Source organism: Simochromis diagramma, unplaced genomic scaffold (genome assembly GCF_900408965.1).
Source record: "Simochromis diagramma unplaced genomic scaffold, fSimDia1.1 OVJJ01000274.1, whole genome shotgun sequence".
Taxonomy (NCBI): domain Eukaryota; kingdom Metazoa; phylum Chordata; class Actinopteri; order Cichliformes; family Cichlidae; genus Simochromis; species Simochromis diagramma.
In genome coordinates this window covers 735,777-756,194 of record NW_024387386.1, presented here as the reverse complement: position 1 = coordinate 756,194, position 20,418 = coordinate 735,777, and the positions used below count along the sequence as shown (strand labels likewise).

Here is a 20,418-nt window from a genome sequence, read left to right as displayed (position 1 = left end):
ATTCTGCACTTACATAGCACCTTATAAATCTTAGCTTGGTTTTACTTGGTTTTCTCACTGACACATTCAACCTCTCACACTAGTGACAGCAGAAATGCTGTGCAGGTGCTTTCCTACTATCAGGACTAAGGTGGGATTTAGTGTCTTTCCCAGGGACACCAGAATCTGAAATTGCACATAGTCAGAATCTGGTATAAACAATATGAAAGTGTGGATCCGTCCTGCCTTGTATCAACAGCTCAAGCAGTTGCTGGTGTATTAGCATGTTGAATATTTAATGCAAATGCAGTTTTAAGGCAATGACTCATAAGAATATAAAAAGGAGTTCAAGAAGAAAACACCAAAAGCTATAATTAATAAGAAGATAAATTTAAATATACTGCCTACCATTCAGGTTTATATTTTGCTTCTTTTTTCATATGGCTTAACTAGCTGCCATGCTTTGACTAAGAGAATCTTCCAGGTTAAGCTGAATTTATTATTTGAACAAAGGAAATATACCAAAATTGCATGAGAATAATTTAGAAAATGCAGACATGTAAATTAAAGTGTGATAAGTGAAATTTAAAAGCACATGTTTGTAACTCAAACAGTTCACTGTAAATTATTTGAAGTTATCAGCTTACATTGAACAGGTCAATTGCCAGTTCTTTAATTGCAGGTTAAGAACTGTCGTACTGTCACTTGGCTTCATTGGAATTCTGTTATGAAACCTTTTCACAAGAAGCAACTACGCCCAATTTTGTTTACATAACTCCTTTGATAGTGACGCACAAAGGGACTGCTGAGCAAATAAAAATGTTTGAAGAACTACTAGACATGATCCCCCGCATAAAGTAATCTGCCATTTAACAAAGGTTAATTTTTTTCTTACAACAAAACCATTCATCTTAGTTTATGCATATTTGGTTTCTTGTTTTGTTATTTTATTAACCCTTGTTAATTCTCAGCACACCAGCAGTTTATTCAGATCAGTTAGTTGATCAGTCTTGCCTGATCAACTAACAGATGCTTTTTTGCATTGTGTTGCTAACTTTTCTCCACACGTATCATGTCAGTCTTTTCAAATCCTGCATCAGTTGTGATTATATTGATTAGATTTTTTTCAAAAAAGATGTACAAATGACCTTTTGAAATCATCACACGCATCACGGCACATGTATCTCTCAGGTCCTGTGTCAGGTTTTTGCTGGATTTTTTCCCCCCTGTTCCTTAGGACACAAATTAAAGTATGTAAGATGTAAAATTAGGAAGTCATCCTCTATTTTCTAAATATTTTCTTAAATGTTACTGACTCACACCTTACTTGACAAGCCACATCTCTTACATCTCTAAAGGTTGATGAGATGACTCAGCGGGTTTGTAATGAAATCTTGAAACTCCATACCAGCGTAAAACCAAGTCAAACATGAACGATTGTCGCTTTTAAATCTGGCGAGTTGCCGGGTCTGGGTTTGTCATATTGCTCTCTCATTTGTCAAGTGGAATTTGTTTTATTTATTTATTCACTATTTTTTCAGTTCTTTGCAAGAAAATGCAGAGAAGAAATTTAGTGAAGTAAAAGTTTGCTGGAACAAAATAAAGGAAAAGAAAATGAAACTGTATAATCACTTTTTGAGAACCTCTGCCTCAGCTGGCCTCAGATTTGGAGGTGCCGATTCTTATTCCCACCGCTTCACACTCAGCTGCGACCCATTCCAGTGCGAGCTGGAGGCCATCACCCGATGAAGCCAACAGAACCACATCATCCGCGAAAAGCAGAGATGAGATTCTGAGGCCACTTAAGTGAAAGACCCTCAGCCGCCGGGTCTGTCCAGCGTTCTCCCCCGCCACCTGATCCAACTCACCACCAGGTGGTGATCAGTTGACAGCTCAGCCCCTCTCTTTACCCGAGTGTCCAGGACATGTGGCCGCATCATCCCTCTGAGAATGAGTGAAAAAGCAACCAATGTTCAAAGAAAAACTTTGAAAGATCTTCATGAAGTCTACTGCTCATTACCATTTAAAAGTAAAGTACTACAAAGTCTGGCTTCTTGTAATAAAAACAGAAAGAAATGAAGGTGGCTCAAAGTGCTTCTCACAGTGCACTGTAAAATAAATAATTCATGAGTATTTGCTATTTACTTTGGATAATCTTAACAATCTTACTCTTGTCCTCTGTTGCATTCCCTTGAATAGTACAGACCTCTGGGAATTCCGCCTACATTTGTGCAACCCTGTGGACAGCTTTTTGTCTTTCTTTCAAGTCACCACAAACATCCAGGCACAAGATTACAGGGTACTCATTTCTGAAGCGCAACTCAACAGCATTCTTTGAGAGCCCTTTGCAATTAAAATGCTTTTGGGGGGGGACTATTGGGAAACCACTTGTGAAGTCTGAGAAACCTTGTTGTACATCTAAGTACTGAATACCTAAATATATTTCTAAAGGTGCTACTGGCATGAAATTCTGTGGTCGGCAGCAACTCATCCCGTCAAACAGGAAAGAAATCAGACCAGTAGATGTTCATATATTAAGTTTTGTGTAATAGTGAGAACTGACCCAGAGAAAAAGTATTAAACATGCTTACTGAAATGTATTTACTACTTTGTACAAAACACTTTGTTGGTGACAGCTTTAAGACTTTTGCACACAACTATATATAATTATCAGTTACTTACCTCAAGATGATACTGTTTTCATGACATGGATTTACCCCATCACACCTACATTTACCTACACATTACGCCTATTAGAAGTAATGTTAGTCTGATAAAGACAAAACCAATAGGCTGATGATTTTTTTTATATGCATCTATGTCTTAACATAACTAAAACCACTCTTTTCAAAGAAAAAAATGGCAAAGCAGCAGCTTTTTTCATTAGACTACTACACAGATTGTTCCTCAGATCCAAAAAACAAACAATAAAGCACTTTAAATAAAAAAACAAAAACAAAAAAACAACACCACCATTGCTAGTGCATTGTGCAATGTTTGCAATGCATATTTTAATCTCATATTCCAAACAGCATTTCACTATGGTAATGACTGCTTCACATGTGAAGAATGAAAATTATTTGTGCTATGTATTATGATGACCTTTAACAGATGAAGGCTCAAAACCGCCTTGAGTATAATTTGAAGAAGCATGTAAGCTGCACTTTTGTTCGTTAAGTTGTTTGTATGTGTCTTTTCTTTTGGTTTAGCAGAATTGTTGTCATGCAGGTTTAAAAGTATGCAGCAAGCCTAATCTCCCCTGAAGCGACAGGATCACTAATCCTGTTTGACTGGCAGATGATATGTGGGGAAGTACAAAGCAGAAAACAACACAGACATTGACACAACACTTCAAATAAAAGTTGTGCATACTGAGAACAAGTGAGGCTTAATTATTTATTAGTTAATTAATGTCTGATGTAAAATTCAGCCAAATTATATCATGAAACGTTTCAGTGGTTTAAGATACTTAAGAATGATCTGCTGATAAGTCAGACAAACACAATCTCAAAATTACGGTATAATCTGCTCCACTGTCTGTGAAGCGAAATAGGATATTTAAACTGATTCAGATATTATACAACTGGCAGGCTTTGTGTAGAAACTATGAAGTAGAAAATGGATCACTAAGCACAATACTGTGTTGAGATGAGCTTACTGCAACACATGATCCCAGCTCTACACATAAATGATTTTACACTCGTATATTACTCATGTTAATATGCAGTCACTCGAAAGAATCCCATATAACTTTGTGCAAAAGTCTGGAGCCGCCCTTTATTTCTTCATAGAGCCAGACTTTGTAGCAATTTTTTTTTTATTTAATAGTCTTGAGAAATAGTATTCCAGGGATTCTAGATGTCTTCCAGAGTTTTTCGTTGAACACTGACAGACACTTGACGCTGACTTTTGAGTCATTGGAGCATTAAAAAAACGGCTTCTACACATACCAGACAATTTAGCAAAAAAGACTTGTACTTGCACTGCAAAAACAGCTCATTTGTCACCATTTCTTTATCTGAATCTATGACAAAGCCCAAGGATACAAATAAATAGGACACGGCCCTGAAAAATAAGGGCATTAGACTACGTGTCCTCGGGGGGGTAGAATGCTGTAGACTTTTGCTTACGCTTTCCTGGGAGAAAGTAGATAACAGGGGACCATCTTCTAGTGGAAAGTTACTGAAAACACTGTTGTTTAGACTAGAGAGGGACCAGCAGATTGACTGTTTGATTGTAATTGATTGTTTATTCCAAGAAGAAAAACAGGAATGGGATATAACACTGTTTTATATCCCATTCCTGATATAAAACATTCTCTAACACTGAAAGAGAGAAAGAATGTGGATGTTTAGGTTTTATGACTTTGGAGAAATGGTCAGACACTTCGAGATTTGCCGGATACCCTCCTGTTCACATGTCCCGTCCGGAAGTTTGTAATGCTCAAAGTGTCTATTGAATAAAGAGATTGTTGATTGAGCATTAAACACCAAGTGTTGTTTTTCCTTTAGCCCAAAGATCAAAGAATAGGGACATTCAACAAGACCAAGCAAACTGAAAGACTTCCAAGCGATGCTTGTTATTATTTGGCTACCAGTATGGTGTTTCAACACCTCAGTACAAACCTGTTGAGCCATCTCATCAACTTTAAGAAATCTAACAAATGGGGGTTGTCACATAAGGTGTGAGTCAGTAACACTTTGGAAAACATGTAGATAATAGAAGGGGACTGAATAACTTTACATCTCATATGCTTTTCATTCTGGGTAAGTTTCTTTATATTACAATAATAGACAGCAGTCGTTGTTGTTTTTCCTTGTATGATGTCCAAGAAAAAGGCTTTGCTTGCTTTTTTTGTACATTTTGTACAGCATTTAAATTTAGTAGAGAAAGCAAAAAGACAACAGATGAATACTGAGGGTACAGACTTTAGTCCGATTCAGGAGAATAGCATTTTAGTGAGAACATGCTCCAAGCTAAAATGTGATTGACTCATCAAATGCAAATGCCCATCATGCAAGAACTATTAAAAAACAGCAGCTTTAAGTCTCGGATCCAAAAGGTTAACTGACTTTTTTGAATAGTAACTTTTTTTGTTACTATTAAAATGGCTGTGCTTTTATTTTTGTTAAAAAAAATTCCAATAATAAAGTGAACTGCTATTGAAATTGTATACAAGATCCTAACAACTGCAACAGCTGTCTTGTTTATCAGCACTTGAGAGACAAGTAAAACCGGAAACGCCGAAAAGAAAACGCATAAACTAATTCCCAGCACTCACTGTGACTGTTGCTGTTGTTCTATTTTGAAACATACTGACTCATTGACTTCTTGTTAGTCGATGTTAGTCTCATTTTGTTCATCATTTAAAAATGCAAAAATCATAACTTACTGTTATTGACAAATAGTAGCAAACGTTTTGTTTCCTTAAACAGAAAACAAAGAAACATCACAGTGCATGTGTGTGTGTTTCAAAGTAACGCACAGTGATTTTCTTGTACAAGTTACAGATAGATAGATGCACAGATAGACAGACAGGCTGGAGACAGAAAAAAGGGAGTGTCTATAAATAAAACCTGTTGGCATGACATAGCAAGAGAGGCGCCTGTGATGTGTACAGTGGAAGAAACAGCTTCTTCAGCAGGGAAAATAAAGGCAACAAGATTTAAAGGGAACACATAGGGAGGTGGACTGTTTGAAGGAAAGAAAGAAATGGTAAATGCCCTGTATTTGTATAGCGCTTTACTAGTCCCTAAGGACCCCAAAGCGCTTTACACATCCAGTCATCCACCCATTCACACATACATTCACACACTGGTGATGGCAACATTGTAGCCACAGCCACCCTGGGGCGCACTGACAGATACATTTTCTTTTATTGTGAGATGGCTTTTTAAATACCCATTTTCTGTACTTTTGGATAGTCTGCATTTAAAACTACTCAAGGGAGACATGATAAGAATAACAACATTTAATCTTATTAAAAAATACAAATATAAAACTAACCCCCTTATAGCGACAAATTGGCTACTGAGTCTTTTTTTTTTTTAAACAAACAAAAACAAAACAGGATTTAACATGTTCATTTCAGCTGTAAAGTTGGCCATTTTTTATCATGGGAGTCCATGGTGCCTGATTAACTACCTTGCAAGAATGAAATCACCATTGGAGATTTTAAATGCGCATTCAATCGACCAGAAGGTCAACCACATACTCAGGGGTGCTTTCTATTTAACATTCACTACTAACAACTCACCAGTAAGCCTGCCCAATGTGGAGGGCCACGAGTGGCAAATTAATTAAATAAATATATAATTAAATAATCCATTAAATGTGTCATTATTAAGATACATACATGTCTATTCGTTTCATTTAAAACATCAGTGTACTTATTTGAAATTGTATTTATTTGATAGCACATTTTTGGGGTAGCTGTAGCTCATGTGGTAGAGCAGGTCACCTACTAACTGGAAGGTTGGTGGTTTAAATCCCTGTCTGCTCCAGTCTCCAGTCATCTGGAGTGTGAATGTTAGGTAGAAAGAACTTAAGAAAAAGTGCTTGTAATGAATGAGACAAGGTGTGTAAAGCTCTTTGAGTGCTCAGATAGAGTAGAAATACACTATATCAGAACCAGTCCATTTAATGATATATTTCATTAATTCATTTTAGCACTGGAGGCCCTGCGGCCTACATTTGTACATAATAATTACAGGCTGGCAAAGCGTAGGCCAAGTCTTGTTTTCTGCATACCACACAATGTGATTTTAATTATGGGCCAACTTCTCGCCTACTTAATTTTATTAATAATCAAATCGAACCAAATCTATTTTTCAAGTGCCTTTCACTTGTTTAAACAGTTAAGCGTGTTTCAAAGTTTTACAAAGCACATTCGAGGACTGAAACAGCGTCAGTTTGGGGAGGGGGGGGGTTACGCATTCAATGCGTAAAAAAATATAGCGCAGTCGGCTTAGATCGGCGGTAATAACAGTAAGCTTAAGACGCTTTATATTGTAAAGTAAGGGCCCTACAATAATACTACTAATTTTAAAGGCATTAGTGGGTTTGGAGGACATTTTTCTAACGCGTAATTGACCAAAATGTTCGAAAAGTTAAAAAATAAAAATAAAACTGGACGATCACAGGGCAGCTTTTGAGACTAGCTAGTCCCAAAAGTCCATGTTTACCGAGGCAGCACTTTGTCAGCCTGTGAGGGTCTGTGGCTGCTCACCAGGTACGCCAGAGGGGGGGCGGTATGAAAAGAAAAAAAAGAAGGCTTGGACACTGCTAGCATAATGGACAGGTTTTTCACGGGGCTTCCACACAAACGCAAAGCAGGAGATGAAGCATCGCCAAATGTGTTTCCAAACCAACTTCCTTCCAAGCCAAAGACTAGAAAATATGGTGAAGCATATCTTCCCCTTGGCTTCACCTGCACAAGTGCCAAGGTAGGTCTCCCCTGCAGAATTGGTTTTCCCCTGCATCGGGAGCAGCGCTGGGCTGTCCAAATCACGGACAAACAGTATCCCACATTCTTGATTTTTAGTTCATAAACACTTCTTGTATAATGACTAACTACTCCTGACATTTTGGAGATGTTAGCTCTTTATACAGTGAAGTTACAGCGGGATACAAATAATATCAGGCTGATCCTGCCACAATTTGTTCCCCCTGTCCAAATCACGGACAAACAGTATCCCACAGTTGTTTATGTTTTTGAACCTATTTTGCACAGAGAGGCATTTTAAAAATGTATTGATAGCAATTTTGAATATTATTACACAGGGGAAAAAAACATTTTTCTTGTAAAACAAAGGGGGGCCTAGCAAAAAAAAAAAGTTTGGGAACCACTGAGGTACGCGCTATTAAACGAGGCTATTTTTCATTTGTGCTGACCGGCGGAACCGGAAGAGAAAAACGCAGGGATTAGTGTGTTTACAACTCCTAGCATCCTGGGTGCATCAACCTGCCATCAGACACATGCAATTTGCATTTGCAAGCTGATGGGCTTAGCCTATCGTATAACAGCTTCTCTTTTTGCTTTCTTTCCTGGGTTGTTGTTTAGGTGGTGGTGGACTCTTGTTGTTCTGGAACCGTCGCAGCGTCGGGCCACCCACCATCTGTAGAAGTGGGACAAGGGAACAGATGGCGCATCCAAGCCGGGCTGCAGGGTTGCTGACGCTGAGCGTTCGTGCAGAACTGGAGATCAGTATCAATCATTAAAATAAAGCACTGCCGCCGTATACAGCACAGTGCGTTTTTCAAGGTTACCAATGCCAATGTGGTTGCGATAGAAGCGAGGGTGGGGGGACTGGAAGCATCGTATGTCGACCAAATTGAGGCGCAACGATCGGGCGACGATTTGACCGCTGGCATCAACTTAATCCCTTCTGACGTGTCTCTGTCTCGGTGAACAATGGTTGACAATCGCTACGCCACAGCTCTGGTCATCGCCTGCGTGCTGAGCATCATAGCCACCGTGTATCTGTCGGTGGCAATCGGAACGCAGCACTGGTACCAGTACAGCAGCCCCACGGTGCGCGGAGAGGCCAACATTTCCGAGTTGCGCTCGCTGTACGAGGAGTTCATAGACGGAGAATTCGATGAGAAAACCTACAGCGACACGCTGTTCCGTCTTAACGGGACTGTGGGCCTCTGGTGGCGGTGTGTGCTTGTTCCTGCCAACGCTCACTGGTACAAAGAGCCAGGTATGTATATGTGGTGACGTCAGTAGCACAGTGTCCTTGTAGCTTTAGGTGAAGTTGGATCATTCACGTCTCAGATGGTTTAAACTATACAGAGATGGCTTTTGCTGCTCTCTAATTGAGCATCTGGTCTCAGGCAGGTGTGGTATATTCCCAGGCCTCTCCTCTGTTTTCATCACATCTCTATGCAGAGCATTTTATTTTGTTTCCCACTACACAGACTTAGACAGGAAATCAATTCCAACCCTGTTCCTCCAATTATTCATTATAGGGTCACGTGGGGGGGGGGGGGGCTTGACCCTGTGCCAGCTGTCACAGGGCAAGAGGCTGTGTGCATCCCAGACAGGTCTGCCTGTCCCCTGCAGGGCTGACGCATACAAAAAAATTATTCATAGCTACAGCCAATTTAAAATCACCAGTTAACCCAACCCCACTAACTGCATGTTTTGGACTGTGGGAGGGAGCTGGCCTATTGGGAGAGAACCCACCTAAGCACGGGGAGAATGTGCAAACTCCAAACAGAGTGGATTTTCGCTTTCTGGTGCTAACCACCACACCAACATGCCATTCAATTTTAACCACTGTTGCCAATTAGTTTGATCACTCAGTCTTTCATTTGTAGGTGAAAAACCAACCGTACAGTAGGTATTTTCTGTCGTGCTTAACGCTATATTTCTTTTCATAATGTGAGGAAGTTTTCTCAGGGCTTTCACATTTCCTTTACATTTTGTGCGCATTTGTACAACCAGTTTCTCCACAGGTAGTACGAAACTCAATGTTTGAAATGAAAATTTAATTCAAATGCGCAGTAAATGGAGTATAAACGGGAGCCTGATCTCTTGTAGGTGCCAAGATGGTGCTGGAGTGTCGAAGCTTCACTCTACCTCAACAGTTTACTCCAAAGTACAAAGAACCAGGGAACCACAACAGCGGGGAGGACATGGTGCGCACATGTAAGCTCAGCCACAAGTTTATGCTTTTTAAAATATGCAAAAACCACACTTAGCTGTGAGAATATTCTATATTAGATTCAGCCTCTTGTCTAAGTAGTGCATTACTTACATCTGATGTTGAGTACTACATTAATCCCAGTCAGGGCAGAATCTTATCTCGCACATCCCTCTGTGTGTGCGCAGATCTGTGGAGGTGCCAGTTTCTGCTGCCGTTGGTGTCTCTGGGTCTAGTGGTGTTGGCAGGTCTGACTGGATTCTGTGCCTGTCTGTGCCGAAGCCTCACACCAACTCTTGGAATAGGAGTGCTTCACATGCTGGCTGGTAGGAGCAATGTTGAAATCCATACATGCTGTCAGACTGTGCAATTAAACATTTTAGTAAGGGTTCACAGATGTAAACTTTTACATCTGAAAGTAACTCTACAAACTTATTTAAATATAGTTCTCTCCATGGTTTGTTATTGCTTTTGTAAGGCATGAAAATCACAATGACATAATCTAGTCAGTGTCCATTTTTTTATGCACAGTCTGTGGTTATAGTGCATGTTGAGTCAATCTCACATTGTCATGACTGGGAACCAAGCAGATCTGTTGGCAAAGTGGACCTATCATGCACATTTTCAGCTTTTATTCTTGGTAACTAAAAGAAACTTGATGAAACATTCAAAATAATCCTTATTTTTCAGTTCAACCACCGTCTGAAACACACTGTTTGCATTAAATTTAACAAGCAGAGTGTTTCAAGCAGTCTGGAGCTCAAGCTTTTAGCTCACAGCGAATACTTTTCCATACGAGAAGGTTTCCATTAATATTATTTCCTAATAGTCAAGCTTTTTCCACATTAACCAATCTAATGTGAAACAAGCAGTGATGCTGCAAAATAATAAATATACTATCTGGACGCTTAGCATTTGACTTATTACGAAGTGAATATCAAACTATAAGCACAAAAATTTCTACCTAAACATAAATTTGAAATCTGATAAGTGATTAAACCCTAACTAAGTGTGTCTGTACGCCATCCAGGTCTCTGCACCTTAGCCACAGTGTGCTGCTACCTGGCGGGGATGGACCTGCTCCACAGGGTGTCGATGCTACCCGACAAAGTGGACGGCTCTCTCGGCTGGTCGCTGTACCTGGTCCTCATTTCTTCACCTCTCCACATGATGGCTGCCGCCCTGCTAGTGTGGGCGGCGCGCAGCCATAGTCAGAACTACTACCGCATGACTGCCTACCGGGTGGCATAAACTGAGATTTAGCTCTGGATCTTAAGCCCTGTTTAGAGTCTGACACCAAGATTCATTTTCTTAATGAGTTGTGGGTTTTTTTTCCTCTACGTGTTTTTGTCTCTCAAGGATTAAGAATTTTTGCATGTACTGTACACTAAAGACCCTTCTTGCTGCGTTAACAGATTTGATTTTTATCTCCTGGGGGATGGAAATGGTTTGCAAATCAGATTTACCAGAACAATATGTAGTATACGTGTGCTTCAGACTAACTTAAAACGAAGTAGAGAAGCATTAGCAGTGCCCTACTTTCATACAACATAAATTTAATCAAAATCTCCAAAGTGCAGGTCAGTTACATCAGAAAAGTAGATATATTGCGATTTATTTTCATAGTTTTGTTCTTTGGAGGCAGTGATAAGAAGGCACGACCCCGTGAACTGCATACCTGGTATCAGAGTGCCAGATAAATTAAAAAAAAAAAAATCTTGTTTGGAAGAAAAGTAAAAGCAAGTTCTTAAATGACAGTTTACACAGGTTTCATGTGTACTGACTCCAGTTTTCCCTCCTTCTCATCCCATCTTATCAGATTACAGAGATTTTGTGATATTGCTGTTCTTCCTGTTTGTCATAAGGGCACATGCGTACTGCACATTTTTAAACATCTTTGATCTGTTGAAAATTGAACAGGATTTAATTTTATCTTTTAAAAACATCACAGTTGTTGTCATAGTTTCCTTCAGTCCAATATAAAGCTTCCATTGTAAAAATATAATCAAGTCAACTGACGTATAATGGAAAATATTTTAACTTGCGCAATTTTTGTTGATTTTGTTGATGACGTATTTCGCAAAGGAAGTCAAATTTGTAGGGTTTTTTTTATATTTAACAAAAAAAAGCTGCACACTGACTACTGTTCCTTGATATGTGTGATTTTTATCATTTAAATGGCGATGACAGAAGGCACTTTAGTGATAAGTAAGCACACTTAGTAATAAAAGAAGTACTAGAGTCTGGGAAAAGTGTGTATTTACAGACCTCTGCTGGTGAAATTTTCTAGTCTGCCACACACGTGATTGCAGCTGAATGTGATGACGTTCCTGTTCGTTGCACTTGAAGAATGTGGCCACAGGTTTGTTGTATTTACACAATGTTCCCATGACTAGAATTTAATTTACAATTCTGTTTCAAATCCTCTGTTGTTGTTGTTTTTTTACTTAAGTTTATTTATTTATTTATTTATTTATTTATTTATTGTTTATGGTAGTTATTATGTTCAGACTGTGTGTATAATTTGTTTACTACACGATGTATGTATTGCATTGCTTTGTTTGCTTTTTGATCACATCATGTTGTGACTGATTTTTGTAGAAAAAAGTGAAAACCACAGTAGTGCTCATTTACTATTTTTTTTTAGTTGAGCACATACATTCATGAAAGTAATTTTCTTAGTTCATATTTGGGTGTTTTTTGTTGTTTATTTGATCGATGTATGTCCCTCAGCTGATGGATTAATGTGCTGAAAAACAAACAAACTGTTTTAGTCTCATTTCCCTGGTTGGCACTATGAATGTACTTTAAAGGCCATATTATGATAAGCTACAGCATTTCTTTGCACCTAAATTAATTTCAAACATATTCTGACCATTGCTGTAGTAATCAGTGGTGAATTTCTATATTTTTAAAATGTAAATATTAAAATAATTACATTTGGAGAGAAAAAATACCACTATTACCCACAAATTCATGATATCTGTTTGTGAAATATCACTGCTGATAAAGATTTATGAGCTTCATGAATATCTGAAATGATGCACTGTTCGTCTCATTATGAAACACATTGTATTTTACACATTCACCCTTTAAATACTGGAAACTCAGTCCCTGAATGCACACTACCATGTGTTGTTTGTGAAAGAGTGCTTAATCCCCCTGTTGTGAGCTGCAGCAGTTAATAACTGTGTATTTAAATATCGTGTGTGAGTGTGAACAAGCATAACACATGTCACCATTTCAATAAAAAGTTTTGTAAAAACTGAATTCAGTCATCAGTCTCATGTGGTTAACATCTTTTGATGCAAATTCCTGCTCATCAGCTTGTTGCTCCTGCTCCGCCTGCACTCGGATTGCAGGAATCATCACCGTAGCCCAACTGTCGCAGAGTGAGTCGCTGAGTACATCCTGGACGCGGCGCCGGCCTCTTGCACGGCTTCCTTTTTTCTTTTATATTTTGACTTTGCTTGTAGAGCCAGTTTCTCCTCAGGAGATAGAAAATACACCGAGATTTTAAAAAAACGACATCAACGTCTGAAATGAATGTAATTCACATGTACAGTAAATGGAGTTTAATGTGCTTAAACACTGAAATAACTGATCTCTTGTAGGTGCCAAGATGGTGCTGGAGTGTCGAAGTTTCACTCTACTTCAACAGTTTACTCCAAAGTACAAAGAACCAGGGAACCACAACAGGGGGGAGGACATGCTGCACATATGTAACTTCAGCTATACTAGTGCATTAATTACATGTGATGTTGAATAATTACCCCAGTCTATGCAGAAGTTTGTGACATGCAGAGGAAGGTACTTAAATGCCTCATTTACTAATAATCTCACACCTCCCTCTCTCTGTATGCGCAGACCTATGGAGGTGCCAGTTTCTGGGCAGGTCTGACTGGATTCTGACTTAGAATAGCAGTGGTTCATCTGCTTTCTGGTAAGCGCAATATTCAAATGTCAACAGACTATATTAGTAAACAGTTTACTAAGGCTTCAGGAATGTGACCTAGTACATCTAAAACAATGTTCCCTCTAATTTTTCATGTGTCTGAGCGAACACACAAACTCCCTGAGCGGTCCCTTGGACCACTGTGAGCAACAGCAGACGTGTGCACTGTGGTCACGCCAGCATCGAATCCATCCAAGTTACATGGTTTATTAAAATAATCAAATTACAGCATTTACATTTATGTTAGACTACTTTTAATTAAGTGCTTTAGCCCACTTACAATGAAAAAAAAATCTTGTTCATGACCTGTGTAGTATGTTAACACTATTGGAAGTAAAAATTATCTTGAACTTCAATTTTGAAAACACAACTTTCTTTTTTTTCTTCTTATAAAGCTGTGACTTGTATTATGAGTATGAGTCTGTGGTCTGGGAGAGAGTCCTGTAACTCTCTGTCTGCATAATACAGGATATAATGACCAATGTTGGGCAATTAATTATATAGTTACTTCTTCAAAAAAGTAACTGAGTTTTGCAAACAACAAAGTTTTTTGCAGCTGTTTACCTAAAAATGCAGCCAAGGCGTTTTTTAAATAAATATTTCAAACTATTTACAGAACAATCAGCTGTTCTGCATCAAATCTGAAGCCACACAAATTATCTGTGTCACTCCAAAAAATACTTTCTGTCCACTATGAGATGAAGGAGAACAACAGCCTGATACCTGCAGGCCTGACAACAGGAGATGTATCACTCCTGTAACACCTGTAACATTCAGCAGTCACCTCATTGTTCTGACACACACAACAAAACTATTGACTACACTGCACACTAACTACACAAGATTTGCGCTAAACGTCACAAGTCACAAGTCTCTCACATCTCTAAACACTCCTAAACTTCCCCCCTTCCTAAACATCTAAATGCCATGTTTAGGAAACCAAAGTAATTTTTTGATTTTGGTTTGGTTTTACGTGGCCTATCAACACAATTTAAAAACTGGTGTAAAGTCCACACTTTTTCCGTCAATTGTTCCGTCTGTCCTGCTCACATCTCCAATGGTTGTTCATGTTGTCATTAATGTGGCTTCATTCCACATCAGCCATGCTGCTTTGCTAGCTAAAACACCGGTGTCGGCACATAAGGACGCTGTCATAGCCTGTAAGCGACGTTGATTAGCTGCGAATGTGAATCGCATTATTGGCTGGACTATGGAATAAGGTGGCATCATTCTAATCCCATACGGGAGCAGCCAGTCACTGACTAACACTGCAAAACAGAATTGTTAACGTATTTATTTTAATTTCAGTTCAGGTTAGATTTCATTTCTGTGCGCAGAGACCTGCCAGCAGTGCGCAATTGCGCACGCGCAGCTTAGAGGGAACATTGATCTAAAATTAGGTTATTTATGTAAATGTAATTTCAGTTTGACAAATACTTTCAAAGTAATTATAACATTGCAAATTATAATTATATTTTGCTTTATACCTGTTTTTTGGGGCAAACAAAATACCCAGCCTATTTTATGTCACAGTGAATTATAGATTAGCCATGCTAACCGTGGCAGCTAACAATATCAATAGTCAAATGTCCATAGCTCCACAGAGTATGGTTCAGTCTGTTGATTTGTTTTACTTTTTAAAACAAAATGTCAAAAGGTCTGAAAACTATAACGATATAGCATGGTCACAGTGTCCATCTTTTATATACAGTTTGTGGTTGTACAGCATGTCACGATAGACGGGGAACAGAGCAGAGCCATTTTGAAAGTGGACCTATCGTACACATTTCAGCTTGTAGTAGTCATCTGTAAAAGAATATCTTGGCATGATTCACAGTTGAAACTAATCCTTATTTATTTAGTTCATCCACTTTCAGCTACTGGGCACACCCCGAGTATAACAAAAACGCACATGCTTTTTGTCAGCTGGGCTAGTTGTTTCGTAACGGATCTTTTTACGTAGCTTCTTTGGAACAGACTGAAAGAATTTGGCCTCGGGAAGAACAAAAGAACAAAGGCAGTGACACTGATTACTGTCTTTGCAGTATGTTCCCATGATTTCAGGGGAACATACTTTGCATACATTTCCGTAATTGTTTCACTCAAGTTATATTTACTCATTTAGAATTTATGCTAGTTTTTAGGTTCAGATTGTGGTATAATTTGTTTACCCAGTGTACTTTTTTATCATCATATTTATCATATTTATCATGTTGTCACGGATTTTGTAGAAAAGGGGGAAAATACAGTAGTGCTCATACAGTGCTAATTTGTTTTGCTGACCACTTACATTCAAAAAGTAATTTTCTTGTGAATTGGTTTTTAATCTGGTGTTTATGTTGTTTATTTGATCTATATATGTTCCTCAGTTGACTTATTAATTTCAAGGAACCTGAAACAATACAGTGACTGTACTTTAAAGGTCATATTATTACAAGCTTCTTTGCACTTCATTTTGAACATATCCTGATCATCGCTGTAGTAATCGGTAGTGAATTTCTATTTTTTTAATTTAAATATTTAAAATAATTAAATTGCCTATGAATTCATGCCATCTGTTTTTACACATTCAATTCTTACTAGAAACTTAATTCCTGAATGCACAGTGGCATACAGTGGCATGTCTGTGAAAGATAACGCATGCCATCATTTCAATGAAAGCTTTTGTAAAAATTTAATTCAGCCATCACTCTCGTGTTGGAAACGTCTTCACTCCTCTTCTTCTGATGCAAATCCCTGCTCATTAGCTTGTTGCTCCTGCTCCGTCTGCACCCGGATTGCAGGAATCGTGATGCGCCTCTTTCTTGCCAGGGAGAGAGCGATGCCCTTCTCGTAGTAAGCGCATTCGTTGATGAAGAAAGGATAGAGAGGTTCAGTGCCTTTATACCTCACTGTTTCTCCTGAGAACGTCTGGAACAGCGGGTCTTCAGGGTGGAGCAGGCAGAAGTCTCGGTCCTGTGAGGACAAGCAGATGGGTTAGGTGCTGAGCAACACCTGTCGGATTTAACAGGATTAACCATAAATACATAAAAGTGCCATAACAAAGCTCCAGTGGCTTAAAGTGCAATATCATTAAGTGATGCTAGGTGCTTATTTTAAATGCAAATAAAAAATCACATGTCATATGTCAGGAGCTAAATTTAAGAAGTGCAGAACAGTTTAAAAATACAATATACCAGACTGATAGTTATGCAACCATCCTATTCTCTACATCTCTACCAAAGCCTCCTCAGGTTGGTTGAGTTGACAGATTTAACGAAACTCCCAGACATTTCCAGCACATTTTTATTTTTACTTCAGCTTTTTTTCTTATTTCAGTTTTCACTAAAGTTTCCTCAGTTGACTAAAGCTTAAAGCAGTTTAATCTATGTCGTCCACATTACACATTTCCCTTAAAAACCACAGAATAAAGTATAATGGATAAAGACATTTATTTATTGCGTCTGCCTGTACAGCTGCTTCTGACATTTAGCGGTGTTAATCTTAAATAAATTGAACTGACTTGTTGTTTTTTTACTATCGAGGTTGGCATTGACCCAGTCAGCCTGCCTTTTAGCCACATGAATTAACTTAAAGGTGTTAATTTTTAATCCGGTCACCTTTGGCCATCTTTTTCCGTTTGGATTCCAAATAGGTGAAACAAAGATTTCAACTTAACACAAACCCTTGACAGGTATCATCTCTGGGACAAAGCTCCTTTAATAAAAGAGGCCTCACCTTGTGTTGCAATTGTTATACTTTACAGTAAAAGAAAACGCAAACTGACTGAATGAATCACTTCTGGACAGCAGGTGTGGCGACAGGCTAAATATAAAACTTGATTCATTCTTGCACAAACAGCTTTTGAGTTCAGACTGTGATTATTTTTCTTGGGACAAAGGGCCTTTCTTCTTCTTCTTTGTTTGCGTTTTGTACATGTCTCGTACTTTATTGTTATAAAGTTTATGTTTCTGATGTTATGTATGCCTCTTCATGCTTTACAGCCTCCGTGGTTATGTCTAACTTACATAATTGCTTGGCAGTAATTCAGTGTTTTGTTCCGAGGAGTTTTTTGCTTTTAAGTGAAGGTATCTCAGGCCGTACCTGGAGACAAGGATGAATGGCTGCTGTGATATTGCGGGTCTCGCTGTCTCTCGGGTAGTCGATGTGTTTAACCATGGTGAAAACGTCCACAAATCCTCCCTCAAACACATCACCTGGTAATAAACAGAGAAGGTGGTTGAAACCAACTGATAGCCTCAAAGATGCATTGTTTCAGCTCAGCTCGTAATATGTCTATAAAAATGTACCTGAGTTAAAGAGGCGGACCCAGTCAAGCATGTGCTGGACACCCACTTTCATTGCTGTATAGATGTTTGACCTCACCACGCCGTGGGGCTGAGGGCCGATCTCCATGGCTGCAGATCAAGGATTTAAATTGAGAGTTATCACGCACTAATACCACTTTTGACTAGACTAGATTTATAAAAGCTGTAAAAACTTACCAAAGCCATGTTTTCCCAATGAATCAAGGGAATAGGACTCTTTGTTGGACACATCAAAATGTAGGAATCTCATTGGTGTATCTGGCATCTCCCTCTAAAAAAACTCAAATTTTAGCTCACAAACATGCAGGGCGCAAAGATTTCACTAAACTAAGAAGCTGGTTTACTCACTTGCAGGTGTCTAAATATGTGCAGGCAGATCCAGTCACAGTCAGAGTATCCGATGAAGCACAGGCCCATGTTGGCAGTGGTGTTGTGGAGGTCGCAGACCAGATCCACTGCCTCCGGACTGCCCTTGGGTCCTAGCAGGGCGTTCAGCTCTCGGGACCTGATGATCTCATAGGGGGCCATGTCTGAGAGGGGACCACTGGGGGATAAAGAAAAATACAAAATAGCAGCACGTTCTTTGATTTTACAACTGACACCATGAGTGTTATCTCTGATCGTTGCCTTACTTGAGGGTGGCGTGGGTAAAGCAGCGGTTCAGATCAGTGTCTACGTATCGGCGACACTGCTGCATTGCCCGCGGGTTTGACAGCACCAGCAGCACCAACGCAGGCTTCGAGTCCTCCTCTTGCTCTTTCTTCATAACTTCTCTCTGCAGTTTCAGCAGCTCTCGCACCAAATACACACCGGACAGCTCATTGCCATGGGTACCTCCGCACACGGCGACCCGGGGCAACCTTGGCAAAGGCACCACCTGGTCTACCTCCATCTGACTGAGAGCTGAGAGACTTTCCTGACTTATTGAAAACTGTAAAGGGACAATTCCAGCTTAAAGGCACTGTACTGTAAATCAGCACTGAGATCCAAGGCTCTTAAGGAGAAGCTTGATGTAAATCAGGGTGAACTGCCAGCTCAACATTCACAAATTATAGATGAATGAACGACAAGGAATCACACTGTACATTTTACCCAGTCTACCCCTCGCTGTTACCTTTCTCTTCCCTCTCCCCCTGCCGTTTACCCTCTTCCACCCTCTCCCAGGCTTTCATGCATTTTCACTGATTCAGCATTCCCATCCCTCCCTCTGTTCAGGCAGTTGCTGCCTGTTATACAAACTCTCACCGTTTCTCAACCACCTCCTGTCCACTGCACTGCACTGTACCACACTGTGTGGTAGGAAAGGGTGTGTCCCGAGTGTGATGGAGTGTGTCAGTCGCTTCCTGTAGTCACAGCATCAGTCAGGTTAGATGAGCTGAAAAGCCCCTCCCCAGCTTTCCCCGTATTCCCTGTTTCTCTCTGCCCCGTGTATAGGATGGTAGGTTCCAGTCTGCCTTTCAAAAAAAAAAAAACTGGCTAAAAATAAATCTGCTGGCATGACACAGCAAAGAGAGGCGCCTGTGATGTGTACAATAGAAGAAGCAACTCCTTTGGAAGCAAGCAGGAGATTTAAAGGGAACACACAGGGAGGCGGACTATTTATAGACAAGTACATATAAGAAGTCAAATAGATTTTCTGTTATCGTCAGGTGACTTTTCAAATACATATTTTCTGTATTTCTTTCTCTCTTTGTGGATAGTATACAAATTTATGAATAATTTCGTAATAGTTTTTACTAATTGTAAAAGTAGCTCAATCAGAACTGCGCTTCAAAGTGTTTCGATCAATCAAATGGGAAGGGACAGATAATTGTCACGCTATAAATGTAATGGATAAATTTAAAGAAAAGACCTTTTGTTGGTGAAAGGTGATGAAAAGTGTAAGAAGTGTACATGAAAACTCCAAAAGCAGGAAAAGCCCCACAGGAGGCTTGTTTTTACCCCCTCTCGCCAGCGCTACTATGAAAATATACCAGTTTTGTTAATAAGTGGTTCATTTGGTTTATTTTCTCAGAGGGCATTTAAAGTCCAGTAACACACATCCATTCTGAGGCAGGAAACGCCATCCTGTGGCTCATTTTGTGGTGAGTAGCACCCTCTAGTGGACAAACTATATAACAGCATGCCTGTACAAAGCACAATTTTTCCATTCAAACATGATATTTATCAGATAATATACTCAGTGCTGACCTGTGAAATACACTAATCTGCTCCTCAGACTTTAATTTTGAACCTTTACGTGTAATTTGCGTTGCTATTATGTAGTATACATTGTGACTGAAATCCAGACTTTGAGGTTTAATTCAAAAAAAAAGTTTTTTTCAAAAGTTTCTTGTTTAGGAATTACAGCCTTACATATAAAACACAAAACGTTATATAGTAACCTGGTCAACTGACTGGCCAGCGATTTCATGGCCCAATGAATTCTATTCCCGTATTATTTCTTTACAAATTAAACACATAAAAGATCTGGAGCTTAAGAATGAAAACCTGGAATGCAGATTAAAGAAAAACAGTATAAAGGTGC

General features: G+C 39.2%; 2 protein-coding genes across 4 annotated transcripts; one reads left to right on the top strand and one right to left on the bottom strand.

The window, feature by feature from the left end:
* Nucleotides 1-2,808: 2,808 nt before the first annotated feature.
* LOC120720203 (claudin domain-containing protein 1-like) lies at nucleotides 2,809-12,899 on the top strand. 3 transcript variants are annotated; one of them, XM_040009834.1, is made up of 5 exons: nucleotides 3,438-4,745; nucleotides 8,042-8,684; nucleotides 9,527-9,634; nucleotides 9,818-9,955; nucleotides 10,660-12,899. In XM_040009834.1, exons 2-5 carry the CDS (start codon nucleotides 8,393-8,395, stop codon nucleotides 10,878-10,880), a joined length of 759 nt encoding a protein of 252 aa, XP_039865768.1. In that variant the 5' UTR covers nucleotides 3,438-4,745; nucleotides 8,042-8,392; the 3' UTR covers nucleotides 10,881-12,899. The 3 variants fall into 3 exon arrangements, with proteins under 3 accessions (XP_039865769.1, XP_039865768.1, XP_039865767.1); XM_040009835.1 differs by lacking the exon at nucleotides 8,042-8,684 and having other exon boundaries at nucleotides 2,809-4,745; XM_040009833.1 differs by lacking the exon at nucleotides 3,438-4,745 and having other exon boundaries at nucleotides 7,732-8,684.
* Nucleotides 12,900-15,782: 2,883 nt separating this feature from the next.
* Nucleotides 15,783-20,311, bottom strand: LOC120720195 (N-acyl-aromatic-L-amino acid amidohydrolase (carboxylate-forming) B-like). The gene is made up of 6 exons (XM_040009822.1): nucleotides 18,524-20,311; nucleotides 18,240-18,435; nucleotides 18,069-18,162; nucleotides 17,874-17,981; nucleotides 17,668-17,780; nucleotides 15,783-16,539 (listed from the first exon to the last, which is right to left on the bottom strand). Exons 1-6 carry the CDS (start codon nucleotides 18,781-18,783, stop codon nucleotides 16,294-16,296), a joined length of 1,017 nt encoding a protein of 338 aa, XP_039865756.1. The 5' UTR covers nucleotides 18,784-20,311; the 3' UTR covers nucleotides 15,783-16,293.
* Nucleotides 20,312-20,418: the final 107 nt, after the last annotated feature.

What these genes read in the sequence shown, in the direction of transcription:
- LOC120720203 (XM_040009834.1), top strand. Translation starts at nt 8,393, where the DNA reads ATGGTTGACAATCGCTACGCCACAGCTCTGGTCATCGCCTGCGTGCTG. An exon ending in TCACTGGTACAAAGAGCCAG is followed by an intron (nt 8,685 to 9,526) that starts GTATGTATATGT and finishes GATCTCTTGTAG; the next exon opens with GTGCCAAGATGGTGCTGGAG. An exon ending in GGAGGACATGGTGCGCACAT is followed by an intron (nt 9,635 to 9,817) that starts GTAAGCTCAGCC and finishes GTGTGTGCGCAG; the next exon opens with ATCTGTGGAGGTGCCAGTTT.
- LOC120720195 (XM_040009822.1), bottom strand. Translation starts at nt 18,783, where the DNA reads ATGGAGGTAGACCAGGTGGTGCCTTTGCCAAGGTTGCCCCGGGTCGCC. An exon ending in ATTGGGAAAACATGGCTTTG is followed by an intron (nt 17,982 to 18,068) that starts GTAAGTTTTTAC and finishes CTTGATCTGCAG; the next exon opens with CCATGGAGATCGGCCCTCAG. An exon ending in CCATTCATCCTTGTCTCCAG is followed by an intron (nt 16,540 to 17,667) that starts GTACGGCCTGAG and finishes TTGTCCTCACAG; the next exon opens with GACCGAGACTTCTGCCTGCT.